Below are 14,612 nucleotides of genomic sequence, written 5' to 3'. Positions count from 1 at the left end.
TTTTGTCTTCAAATAATTTCGTACGTACGAAAAAAACATATTTAAGGAAATAAAATGAAATTTAACCAAGTACAAATACTAGAATGATCAGAACATTTTTAATATATAGCCACTAATATTTTATGCATACGAATATACTTGATATGTAATTACAATCGTTAAAAAGTCTCTGTTTGGCGATAAAATCTTTAAAATTGCAGCAAACTCAGGACTGTCCCTTTAGCTTAAAAGGTTTATAAACACAGGCCATGCACGAACTAAACCAACTCTAAAGCCGAGGTGGTCACAATATGCGATGCGATGCCCTCCCACCTCCGCGTTGAAAGAGGAATAATAATATAACTACCCCCCCCCCCCCCCCCCCCCCCCCCCCGTTGTTGGAATATCCAACGCCTTTGAAAATTAGACTGGATATAATGACAGCAAAAGTGTGTTCCGGAAATCGAGCGTTCGCAGTCAATCTTAAGACAGGTTTTGCGTCAAACGTCAAATGAATGATGGAATGAACACTAGTCAAAATGTCCGCAAGCGCTCGTTCTCCTAAACACAATTCGTATTTTAATAAAGCACCGTTCTAGTCTCCAATCACAAACTCAGTGTATTTATATACTGATGGAAAAAATAAGGGATCACATTGCGTTGTAGGCCAAGCTTAGTGATGTCTGTATATATAAAATAAACACGTAACATGGGATTGAATAGCTTAATGACCTCTGTATATAAAATAACTATGTAAAATAAAATTGAATAGCTTTAGTGATGTATGTATATAAAATAAACTGTGATATAGAATTGAATAGCTTAGCGATATCTGTATATAAAATAACATGTAATATGGGATTGAATAGCTTAGTGATGTCTGTATATAAAAGAAAGATATAAAATGTTATTGAATAGCTTCATGACCTCTGTATATAAAAGAAATATGTAAAATAAAATTGAATAGCTTTGTGATGTCTACGGTATATAAAAGAACATGTATTATGGGATTAAATAGCTTAGTAATGTCTGAATATAAAAGAAACATGTATTATAGAATTTAATAGCTTAGTGATGTCTGCATACACAATAAACTGTAATACAGAATTGAAAAGCTTAGTGATGTCCGTATATAAAATAGACATGTATTATGTGATTGGATAGCTTAGTGATGTCCGTATATAAAATAGACATGTATTATGTGATTGGATAGCTTAGTGATGTCCGTATATAAAATAGACACGTATTATGTGACTGGATAGCTTAGTGATATCTGTATATAAAAGAAACGTAATATAGGGTTGGATATCAGTAAAATGGGATTGAACATTAGTAATATTAGATTGAATATTAATAACATGGATAAATTCCTGACATTATGGAATGAATGAACGAATGAATGAATGAATGTTTAACTACACCACGGCAGAAAAATACACATCGGCAATTGGGTCTCACAAATGATAAGTATGTGAAAATATTTGACATTATGAATATTATGGATAAGAGTTTGGGCTGCAATAACTACTTGCATTTACCATTCATGTGATCCCTTATTTTTTTCCATCAGTATAAATATATAAAGTGGAAGTTTAGTATAGAACCCTCAAAAGGACAAGCCGAGAAACAATATATATTGTGGGATTGTAGCAATAGTAATGATGATATTTGTTAAAAATTCCGGAATTAAGACAGCGCCATTTTTCAGTCAATAACAAATGTATAATAGCTGTTGAAAATATCAGATCAGCTGTTCACAATTTTACTGCAAGTTCTTGGTTGCGTTTAATGAAGATCTGAAGATGATCTTTAAAAAAAGAGAGTAAAAAAGAAGAAAAACCCCAACCTCTATTACTTTTATGAAACAGTTCTAATGAAGGTAAACTTTGAAGCATCGCAGAAATTGCGAACAGCTGATACTACGTTGTTATTAATGTCAAATATACTCAACAAAATTAATTAAGGGCCAGTGTATATTTGTTGGAGGTTTTCTTTATCTACGGCATAAAATAGATTTGTTTTTGGTTTTACGAGGCATACAAAGTGTGCATCACTGGTCAAACGACCGGCCTCCGTGGTATCGTGATTAAGCCATCGGACATAAGGCTGGTAGGAACAGGGTTCGCAGCCCGGTATCGGCTTCCACCCGGAGCGAATTTTACACCCTCTTTTCTCTCACTAACCACTAACAGACAGCCCAGATAGCTAAGGTGTGTGCTCAGGACAGCGTGCCTGAACCTTAATTGGATATAAGCACGAAAATAAGTTGAAATGAATTAAATTGGTCAAACTTTACTCAGTCAATACTTAGAAATAATTCGTGATCAAAACGTCCAAACATAACATAACACTAGAAAGAAAAAAAAAACCCCCAAAATATCTAATAGCCCTTACTTAATGTTGTTGAGTATAATCGTCGAAAAAAAGAGAAACAAAAAGCTTATAACATTATAGACACGTGAACACAAGTAAGCTGTTTGAAAACACCTTTTGTTTTGCAACGCCATTTAACTATAAAATGCCATTTATGAAAGTCACAGTGAACGTGTTGGCTGCCAGTTAATAATACCTGTACTGAACGCCCACAATACTAAACGAATGGCAGCGATGAGTTTTTGGTTTAATACGGTTATAATATAATAATATATATCACCAGGTGTCTCTGAAAGCAAGGCACCATGTTGTGTTGGCAGATTCAGGGTTTGAAATCTTAGAAAAATTCCTTCAGCAGTTCGATATACAACATACCAAACATAACACTGCTAGTTTTTCCCTACAACGTACTGAAGAACTCTTTTAACAGTATAATATACGATATTCCAAACAACACATCGGAGTTATTGTTCTTACAACTCATTTGAGGAAACCTTTTTAACAGTGTAATTACTATACGATATTCCAAACACCACATCGGAGTTATTGTTCTTACAACTCATTTGAGAAAAGATTTTTAACAGTGTAATTAATATACGATATTCCAAACACCATATCGGAGTTATTTTCCTTACAATCCATGTGGGGGAAATCGTTCAACATTGTGATTAATATACGTTATTCCAAACACCATATCGTAGTTATTGTTGTTACAACCCACTTGAGAAAATATTTTAAGGGTATACAATATACGTCGAAGTAATTCTTCATACACTTTTTAAAGAACTTTCTCAGCAGTATGATATATTTTATACCAAACACCGTACCATACCGGAGATAGTTTTGCTTACAAACGATTACAACATCTCTCAGCAGTATAATATACAACATACCAAACACCGTATCAAATAATTGCAGCCCTTCCGAAAAACCTCTCTCTCTGCAGTATTATATACACCATATCAAACACCTTATTGAAGTCACTCTTGTATCCACTCTATTCCGTTGGGCAGATCATCCAGTATTAAAGATTCAGCGATCACGTATTTTTGCACACATAATCCATATGCAGTGTTGATCTCCTGTAAGGTGCTAACTTGAGCTGGACCTGGAGCCGAATTCACGGATCTCCCTAGAGCTTAAGAAACATCAAATAGTCCTTGCAAGTTTTCTTGGTTGTTTTTGTTTTGCATAGCACTGTGAAATCGCAAAGTTGCGACAGTTTAGTGAATTAAGTCCCTGGTGTGTTGTGAACACTGAATATTTCCCATCTCCACTCTGAAACACTTACAACTGGACCAAGCACAGAAATGTATCAGTGATTCACATTGTGTAGTCACGTTACTTGTAACAGCGTATGCGATGTGTTTTTTTCCATTGCCCTCAACGAGAGGGAGACAGAGGGAGTTAAAGTTTGGTTTGTTTAACGACACCACTAAAGCACACTGATTTATTAATCAGCGGCTATTGGATGGGGAGAGAGAAAGAGAGTGAGGGAGATCTTCAAACCACTTCCTCCACGTCCACCTCTATGATGGAGTTTCCAGTGAGGGGTTCAGTGGAGTTCTGCGTGACAACAGGTTGTTTGGGGTTCTCGGTGTAGTACCTGGAACAGTACGTGCAGTTGATGATCTCGTCGAAACACTCACCCATGTCCGTGGACAGCTTGGAGTAGAGCACGGGCCGGATCGTCTTGTCAACGAGCGCCAGACACAGGAGGTAGTCGTTGACGACGTACAGGGTGTCGAGGGCTTCGGCCTCCAACGTGTCCATATGCACCTCCTGCGACCGGTACATCGTGTAGAGGTTCATGATCTGGTATGGCAGCTCGCAGATGATGAAAGCCACAACAACGGAAGACACCAGACGCGAGATCTCCCTTTCCTTGCGGGAATAACTCTCGGAGAAGTACCTCTGTCCGACGTAGTAGGTCCCCGCGTACACGAGCAGCACCATGGCGAGCGGAACGAAGCACGAGAACGCTCCGGTCAGCCACATCTGTTCCTGGTGCACGCCGTCCACCCAGTAGCAGACGGACTGGAACTTGCTGTACATCTGGATCACGGGCACGGTGGCCAGGGGAGCGATCACCCACAGCAGGCAGCTGCAGATGAAGGCGTGCCTGCCCGTCGGCGCGCGGTAGCCGCGGTTGGTGAGCATGATCCCCCGGAGCACGGCGAGGATGACGATGTGATAGGGACCGATGTAGGACGTCGCGTCGGCGATGTAGCGGCTCGCCTTGCACCAAGCCGGCGTAATCACGTCATCGTTGCCCACAAAGTTGATGATGTGCGATGGGACGGCGATCGCCAGGTGCAGCATGTCTGCTGCTGCCAATCCTCCGGCGCAGACGTAGATGTCCGTCCTCAGCTTGGGGTATTTGATGAGCGATCGCAGCATGATGGTGTTGGCGATGATGCCCACCAGACCCGTCAGACTCATCAGGATGATTACCATCAGCGTCTCCTGCGTGGGCAGTTCGAGGTCCATCATAGGCACCTCGTCCTGGTAGATGGGGTAGTCCTGATCCAGGGTGATGGTTAGGTAGCTGGCAGCCGTGAAAACAAGGCTGCAAGCTCAATGCTTTTACTCAAAGTCCTCTAAACGAACCTTACACGTTGGTGATGGTTATGTGTCCTAGCAGCCGTGAAAACAAGGTTGCAAGCTCACTGATACTGTTCTTCAAAGTCCTCTAAACGAACCTTACACGTTGCTGATGGTTATGTGTCCTAGCAGCCGTGAAAACAAGGTTGCAAGCTCACTGATACTGTTCCTCAAAGTCCTCTAAACGAACCTTACACGTTGCTGATGGTTATGTGTCCTAGCAGCCGTGAAAACAAGGTTGCAAGCTCACTGATACTGTTCCTCAAAGTCCTCTAAACGAACCTTACACGTTGCTGATGGTTAGATAGCTGGCAGCCGTGAAAACGTGGCTACAAGCTTACTGCTGCTTTTTTTGCAAATTCCTCTAAAGGAATTTTACATGTTGCTAATGGTTAGATAGCTGGCAGCCGTGAAAACTCGATTGGTAGCTCACTGCTGCTTTTCCCCAAAGTCCTCTAAACGAACCTTACACGTTGATGATGGTTAGGTGCTGGCAGCTCTGGAAACCAGGCTGCAAGCTGATTGTATTTCCTCAAAGTCCTCTAAAAGAACCTTACACACTGCTGGTGACGATGATGATGAAGGACGACCAGGGAACTAGCATCCCACGAAAGGGTCCCAGACTGCTCTGTAGAAGTGATGGATCTTCCGGTGTATTGATGTCTCTTTGTAAGGTCTTTTGGCTACTACAGCTGGATCCTTCGTCTCCATTCGCGTTATATGGACCTGAAGAAAGAAAGAAAACACAAACTGTTACAATAAGGAATGGAATGTTTGTTTAAAGATGTTGTCCTGACATAGGTTACCACTAAAATGCACTGTATCGTGCCAAGTTATGAATATGCACCAGTGTGATAATCATTTAATAGCTCCATTAGACATCTCATAACAACCTTATGGTAGACAATTTGTTTACACCACTAGAGCACACTGATTTATTGATCATCGGTTATTGGATGTCAAACATTTGGTAATTTTGACATAGTCTTAGAGAAGAAACCCGCTTCATTTTTCTATTAGTAGCAAGGCATCTTTTATATGCACCATTCAACAGACAGGATAGCACATACCATGGCGCACTGGATGAAACGACAAATAGCCCAGTACACCCAGCAACGGGGTTCGATCCCAGACCGACAGCGCATCAGGCGAGTGCTTTACCACTAGGCTACGTCACGACCCTTCACCACAATTAACATACTATTTATTTAAAGACATCGTCCTGACATAGGTTACCAATAAAATACACTGCACCCTGTAGTGTTATGAATATGCACTATCGTCGTTATCATTTAATAGCTCCATTAGGAATCTCATATAACAACCTTGTGGTAGACCCCCTCTGTCGCGGCCCGAGTCACTGGCCATGCTAAGGAAGGAAGGAAATGTTTTATTTAACGAACCACTCAACACATTTTAATTACGGCTATATGGCGTCGGACATATGGTTAAGGACCACTCAGATATATAGAGAGGAAACCTGCTGTCGCCACTTCATGGGCTACTCTTTTTGATTAGCACCAAGGGATCTTTTATATGCACCATCCCATAGGATAACACATACCACGGCCTTTGATATACCAGTCGTGGTGCACTGGCAGGAGCGAGAAATAGCCCAATGGGTCCACCGACGGGGATCGATCCCAAACCGACCGCGCATCAAGCGAACGCTTTACCACTGGGCTACGTCCCGCCCCTGGCCATGCTAAGAGTCCCGGCCCAGGAGAGACGTGCCTGAACCTGTATTGGATAGGGACACGTTAAAAATCCTTCTGGTAAAAGTCTGTACAGGGAACGGCATGATCTAGCTCAGTTGGTAGAACACTTGCCCGAGGTCGTAGGATCAAACCCCTTTGGTGGACCCGATGTCTGATTAGGTTTTTCTCTGTTCCAAAAGAGTTCCCCACGACTGGTATATTAAATGTTGTGGTATGTGCTGTCATGTGTGTGGAAAAGTACATAAAAGATCCATTGCTGCTTATAGAAAAATGTAGTTTACTCTAAGACTATGTCAGAATTGCCAAATAAATAACATCCAATAGCCAATGATTAATAAGTCAATGTGCTCTTGTGCTCTTCTTAAATGTTTCTTTTGTTTAACGACACCACTAGAGCAACTGGTAATTTTGACATATATATAGTCTTAGAGAGGAAACCCGCTCCATTTTCCATTAGCAGCAAAGGATCTTTTTATATGCACCATTCTACAGACAGGATAGCACATATCACGGCCTTTAATATACCAGTCGTGGTGCACTGGCTGGAACGAGAAATTGCCCAATGGGTCTACCGACTGGGATCGATCCCAAACCAACCGTGCATCAAGCGCTGGCTGGAGCAAGAAATAGCGCAATGAGCCCACTGACGGGGATCGATCCCAAACCGACCGCGCATCAAGCGAGCGCTTTACCACTGGGCTACGTCCCGCTCCTCAAACTTTAAAGGATGCAGGGAAGTAATACCGGGTTTAATCTGGATACGGATATAGGGGCGAGGCGTAGCGCAGTGGTACAGCGCTCGCTTGATGCGCGGTCGGTTTGGGATCGATACCCGTCAGTGGGCCCATTGCGCTATTTCTCGCTCCAGCCAGTGCACCACGACTGGTACGTCAAAGGCCATGGTATGTGCTATCCTGTCTGTGGGATGGAGCTTATAAAAGATCCCTTGCTGTTAATCGAAAAGAGTAGCCCATGAAGTGGCGATAGCGGGTTTCCTCTCTCAATATCTGTGTGGTATTTAACCATATGTCTGAAACCATATAACCGTAAATACAGTGTGTTGAGTGCATCGTTAAATAAAACATTTCTTTCTGGACACGGATATTTATGGGCAGTTTCGGCGAATTTAGCCAAATGCAAATTCCAATTCGTCCAACAAAATGTAACAGATTTACGATTATTTAAAGTAATCTAATCAGTACAGCCTGGCTGACTGACATTTTTATCTGAGGAGGTAACGAGAGAAAAACGCAAAGTGTTTCGAAATCGTCTTCCGAAGTGGTCCGAATGAATTATAAATACATCTATGTGCAGACAGCCGCTCAAATTAAAAAAAAAGAAAAACCCCAGTAATCAAAGACACAATATACTTTACGAAGTAGCTTTTTAGGGAATTAGTAATGAATCGGTGTTGCTAAATTCAAATTTAATTCCAACTAGTCAAAAAGCTTTGTTTTGTTTAACGACACCACTAGACCACATTGATTTATTAATAATCGGCTATTGGATGTCAAACAATTCTGACATAGTCTTATAGAGAGGAAACCTGCTACGTTTTTTTTCGTTAGTAGCAAGGGATCTTTTATATGCACTATCCCACAGACAGGATAGACCACGGCCTTCGATATACCAGTCGTGGTGCACTGGCTGGAACGAGAAATAGCCTAATGGGCCCACTGACGGGGATCGATCCCACACCGACCACGCATAAAGCGAGCGCCCTACCACTGGGCTACGTCCTGACTACAAGAAGTCTAGGTGAACACATTTCAAAGGCGGATCTAAGTGGGGGGGGGGGGGGGACCCCCCCCCCCCTTAAATTTTGCGACAGTTTCAATTTGATTATATATTAACTTTAATTTTTTACGATCCCCCTCCAAACATCCCCCAAAGTTCCTTTGTCATTTCGCCTCATGTTATTGTCCCCCATTAGATGGATTTTGTGGATCCGCCACTGCATTCATCAGGCGTCTTCAGCTTTTCCGGGGCATCCTGCCGTGAGAGCGTGTGCAGTTACTTTGCTTTCCCAGAAAGCATGTGCCTTTCACGTGCGGCAATATCAAATGCCGCATGATTTCGACCTTGCCGCATGCCGCGTGCATGTAAAAGCAACTGAATATTATTGAGTTTCCTATTCACATGAGTGTGGTGGGATTTAGCTCAGGGGGTAGAGCGCTCACCTGCGGTGCGTTGGTTGTAAGGGCGAATTCCCTCAGTGGACCCAGTTTTCCCCGTTCACTACCCGCACCCCATGATTGATATATCAAAGACCGTGGTTTGTGCTGTCCTGTAAGCGGGGAACAACATATAAAAGATTCCATGCTGCTAACTTAAAATGAGGGCGGGATTTAGCTCAGTCGGTTGAGTGCTTGCCTGAAGTGCTTGCGTCACAGGATCGAACCACCTCGGTCGATCCATTCAACTGATTGAGGTTTTTTTTTTATCGTTCCAATAAGTGCATCACAACTGACCAAAGGCCATGGTATGTGTTTTTCTGTCTGTGGTTAAGTACATATAAAAGATCCCTTGCTGCATTAGGAGATATGTAGTGGATTTCCTCTGATGACTACGTGTCAAAATTACCAAATGGTTCACATCCAATAGCTAATGATTAATTAATCAATGTGCTCTAGTCGTGTCGTTAAACAAAATAAACAAACAAACTTTAACTGAAAACATAAAACAGGTTTCCTCTAACACTATGTGTCAAAATTATCAGATGTTTGACAGGCAATAGTGCTTAAGTGGTGTCGTTAAACAAAACAAATATTTAACTGTTGAATAACGAATAGTCGTTACTCCCCTCTTACGGAATAAAAATCAATTTGGAACACGTCAAAAATACAACAAATATACCGACATCCAAAACGTTACAAGGCTTGGAATTATAGAAAATCAACAAATGGAAATATTTTATTTAACGACGCACTCAACACATTTTATTTACGGTTATATGACGTCAGGCATATGGTTAAGGACAACACAGATATTGAGAGAGGAAACCCGCTGTCGCCACTTCATGGACTACTCTTTTTCGATTAGCAGCAAGGAATCTTTTATATGCACCATCCCACAGACATGATAGTACATACCACGGCCTTTGTTACACCAGTTGTGGAGTACTGGCTAGATCGAGAAATATCAACAAATGATGATACGGTGATATATGACAGTATGACGTTCAACATCTAAACGTCACAAATCACCTCGTTATATATGCAACGTGTTTGTAATGGCCCGATCACACTGGCCCGAATGCCATTCCGTTTGTTTTCCGAATAGGAATTTGGGTGTTCGGGGAGCGAACGGATCATATTCGGGAAGCATTCGGTGTGTTCTAGGAGCATACTGGCTGTTCGGCTCCGTACGGATGCATACGGAACGGCATTCGGTAGCTCCAAAAATTTGTTGTGCATGTTCAAAATAATTTTCATCGACCATCCAAATGTGGCGTCCATGTGTATTCGGGAAGCATTCTAGGAGCATACGGCAAATGTACGGAAAACGTTTGGGAAAACATGCGTCTAAATATCTTGGTGCATTCGGAAAATGAAAATTTGGAGGTGCTGGGTTTCGGTTTCGTATGCTTTTGCAAACACCCCTTTTACAGGTCCGAACACCCCGAATGGACCTAGAACATGACGAATGCTTTCCGAACGTTTTTTTTACAACAGTATCCTTTCCGGATTTTTTTTTCTCTATTTATGCCGCCGCCGGAAATGTATAACGAATAGCCAGAACGGAAAACTTCCAGTATTCTTTCAGAACATTTTCTGAACTGCTCGTACACTTCCAGAATGCACAGTATGTTTTTTTTTTTCGTTTATGCTTTCCGAACACCCCGAATGGAGTATTCATAGAACATGACGAACCCTTTCCGAAACACCGCTTTCCGAACCTTTCCGAACCCTTGCGGAAAGCATGCGGAAAGAGTTCGGTCCATACTAGGTCGATTCGCCGTGTTCGGAAAGCATGCGGAAAGCATACGGAAAGCGTTCGGAAAGGAAATCTTTCGAAGTCAACATGCGGGAAGTATTCGGTCTATTCTGAAAGCATTCTGAAACCATACTGAAAACATTCGGAAAACAAACGGAAAGCATTCGGTGATACATTGGGGAAAACACATTCGGAGGGACATTCGGCCAGTTCAAAAAATCACACCACTTTCGTATACGGAAAACAAACGGAATGGCATTCGGGCCAGTGTGATCGGGCCATAAGGCGGTTTCTAAATTGCTTCTTTTCGATTAGCAACGATATTTTATCAAATTATTTAAATTTTAAATATGTAAAGTTTCTTTTGGACGTCAGTATACAATAAAAGAAATATGATAAATATTATATAACAAAATATAAAGCAACACAATACAACACAAAGGAACACAAAGCAATACAACACAACACAACACCACAGCTGAAACGTACCTACGTTAAAGACACGAACGACATTCGCGCAATACGGTTATCTAATGACTGTTTAATAGTCAACCGGGCTTTATTTTTATAGCAGTTCACAAATTTCCCACCTACGCCGATTTCTCACAGGCTTAGAAAGCAGCGAATAAAACTGTTTTAAGCGAAATGACAGAGTGTCAGAGTAGAATTTAAAAATAAAAGATATTAAAAGCCTCTGGGAGGTTGAAGCGACTAATAGTACAATGATTGAGAGGGAGAGAGAGAGAGAGAGAGAGAGAGAGAGAGAGAGAGAGAGAGAGAGAGAGAGAGAGAGAGAGAGAGAGAGAGAGAGAGAGAGAGAGAGAAGGTTAATACCCTATGTATGTAAAATACAGGGGGATATATACTTGTGGGGGGGGGGGGAAATGTTTTATTTAACGACGCACTAAACACATTTTATTTACGGTTATATGGCGTCAGACATATGGTTAAGGACCACACAGATTGTGAGAGGAAACCCGCTGTCGCCACTACATGGGCTACTCTTTCCGATTAGCAGCAAGGGATCTTTTATTTGCGCTTCCCACAGGCAGGATAGCACAAACCATAACCTTTGTTGAACCAGTTATGGATCACTGGTCGGTGCAAGTGGTTTACACCTACCCATTGAGCCTTTGGAGTCGATATCTGGATTAAAAATCCCATGCCTCGACTGGGATACGAACAAGGACGAATGACCCAGAATCCTTTATAGGTGAGTGTTTTCAATGACTCAAGCCCATGTTTATTTTGTCGGGACGTAGCCCAGTGGTACAGCGCTCGCTCGAAGCGCGGTCGGTCTGTGATCGATCCCCGTCGGTGGGCCCAATGGGCTATTTCTCGTTCCAGCCAGTGCACCACGACTGGCATAACAAATGCCGTGGTATGTGCTATCTTGTATGTGGTATGGTGCATACAAAAGAACCCTTGCTGCTAATCGAAAAGAGTAGCCCATAAAGTGGCAACAGCGGGTTTCCTCTGTTAATATCTGTGTGGTCCTTAACAATATGTCTGACGCCATATAACCGAACATAAAATGTGTTGAGTGCGTCGTTAAATAAAAATAATAAATAAATAAATAAATAAATAAATAATTAAATACATAATTAATTACTACATAGGTAAGCCTACTTGTAATCATCAAGGAAAAGATTTAAGGGGGAATATCAGTATTTTATGATGTTTTTGTTTTTTTTAAATGAAGAACTATTTCTTAAACTAGACTATACAGAGCCAAGACAGGAAGTAACGGCACGACACATGTAGATGGAATGCATATTATTATTCTCAGCAACACGGTGTAATTACGGTTCAGGCACGCTGTCCTGGGCACACACACCTCAGTTATCTGGGCTGTCTGTCCAGGACAGTGGGTTAGTTGTTAGTGGTTAGTGAGAGAAACAGATGTAGGCCTAGTGGTCTTACACCTACCCAATGAGTCGTCAAAACTCGCTCTGTATCTACCAGTCGTATGTCCGATGGCTTAACCACGACACCACCTAGGCCGGTGGTTACAGTGTGTCTGGTTCCCATCATGTCCTACTTAAAGTTAGGCGCGAGCATAAATCACAGTGCAGCTAATTACCGTGAGCATACCACATACCACAGATGTACTGTGCAGTTCTGCAAGTCGACCAACGCGTACGTTTGTTATGTTTAACGACACCACTAGAACGCATTGATTTATTAATCATCGAACAGTCTTAGAGAGGAAATAGGCTACATTTTTCCATTAGCAGAAAGGGATCTTTTATATGCGCTTCCCACAGTCAAGACATCACATTACACGGCTTTTGATATACCAGTCGTGGAGCACTGGTTGGAACGAGACAAAATTCAAACAAAGAATGGGTCCACCTCTGGCGAGCGCTCTACCAACTGAGCTAGATCGACCATGAACAGCTCCTAAATTTTAAACTTTTGTTTTGTTTAACTAAACCACTAGAGCACATTGATTTATTAATTGTAGACTATTGGATATTTCTAAACTGTAATGCTAATTTTGCAATCTGACTGAAATCATTTCTACTGGTAATTATAGACCAGAGCCCATATTTTCGAAGCAATCTTAGAGCTACGAAATCGTAAAATCATCGTAGGTTGTGACGTCACCACATCACACGCCATTGTGACGTCATAGCTTATGATGGCTTTACGATTTCGTAAACATGTAGTGGGTTTCCTCTGATGACCGACTTTTGTGGCGTCGTGGTTAGGCCATCGGTCTACAGGCTGATAGGTACTGGGTTCGGATCCCAGTCGAGGCATGGGATTTTTAATCCAGATACCGATTCCAAACCCTGAGTGAGTGCTCCGCAAGGCTCAATGGGTAGGTGTAAACCACTTGCACCGACCAGTGATCCATAACTGGTTCAACAAAGGCCATTGTTTGTGCTATCCCGCCTGTGGGAAGTGCAAATGAAAGATCCCTTGCTGCCTGTCGTAAAAGAGTAGCCTATGTGGCGACAGCGGGTTTCTTCTAAAAAAAAACAGTGTCAGAATGACCATATGTTTGACGTCCAATAGCCGATGATAAGATAAAAAATCAATGTGCTCTAGTGGCGTCGTTAAATAAAACAAACTTTACTTTTTCCTATGATGAATGAAAGAAATGTTTTATTTAACGACGCACTAAACACATTTTATTTACGGTTATATGGCGTCAGACATAGGTTAAGGACCACAAAGATTTTGAGAGGAAACCCGCTGTCGCCACTGAATGGGCTACTCTTTCTGATTAGAAGCAAGGGATCTTTTATTTGCGTTTCCCACAGGCAGGACATATGACCATATGTTTGACATTCAATAGCCGATGATTAATAAATCAATGTGCTCTAGTGGTGTCACTAAACAAAACAAACCCTACCCACTATACATAAACGAAGAGAAATAGAACGTGATGTGAAACATCTGATGTCACGGATCACAGCACATGACCCGGTTTGACGGTGTTTCCGATCTCGGTTGAGCGAAACGTTTCCATGCTCCTAAAGAATTCGGTCACTCAGCTTGTTTACAATTTGTGCACTGATGTGGGGTTTTAGTGGGGGGGGGGGGGGGGGGGGGGGGGGGTGGTGCTGTTTTGTGTTTGTTTTTCTTGAGTACAAAACCAGATTCCCTGCAAAGAATTCTTCGTGAATGAATCAATCAATGTTTAATGACACCCAAATCAAATGCGATGATAATAAGACTATTCGCTGTCGAGAGGTGAAAGAAAAGAAAGGAAAAGAAAAAAAAAATGAAAGAAAAACATCAAGATAAAAATTATAAAATCATCAGTAAAACAGTATCAACAATTGTGAAAACAAATGCCACATAAAAAAAAACCCACGAAAAAACCCCAACAAATATATCGAAAAAAATCCACACACACTGCTAAAACAAACTAAAAACAAACTGCCCCCCCCCCCCCCCCCCACCACCACATTTCATGGAACAAACATATTCTTCAAACAGCAGCACCAACATCAGTAGCAACAGCAGACGCACCAGAGGCAGCAATAG

The 14,612-nt window shown here is 41.8% G+C and overlaps 1 protein-coding gene across 1 annotated transcript in view; it reads right to left on the bottom strand.

Annotated features, from left to right (window-relative positions):
* Positions 1 to 356: 356 nt before the first annotated feature.
* LOC121381310 (allatostatin-A receptor-like) overlaps positions 357 to 14,612 on the bottom strand; it is a 46,690-nt gene continuing 32,434 nt past the window's right edge. Inside the window, exon 2 of the mRNA XM_041510572.1 lies at positions 357 to 5,682. Coding sequence (XP_041366506.1) covers positions 3,856 to 4,845 — 990 coding nt within the window. The 5' untranslated portion in view covers positions 4,846 to 5,682 and the 3' untranslated portion in view covers positions 357 to 3,855. The remainder of the gene's footprint in view (positions 5,683 to 14,612) is intronic.

The sequence above is a fragment of the Gigantopelta aegis genome, chromosome 2 (genome assembly GCF_016097555.1).
Source record: "Gigantopelta aegis isolate Gae_Host chromosome 2, Gae_host_genome, whole genome shotgun sequence".
NCBI classification, from domain to species: Eukaryota; Metazoa; Mollusca; class Gastropoda; order Neomphalida; family Peltospiridae; genus Gigantopelta; species Gigantopelta aegis.
Note: the sequence above shows the minus strand (reverse complement) of the source record. Positions and strands in the feature narration are given on the sequence as shown.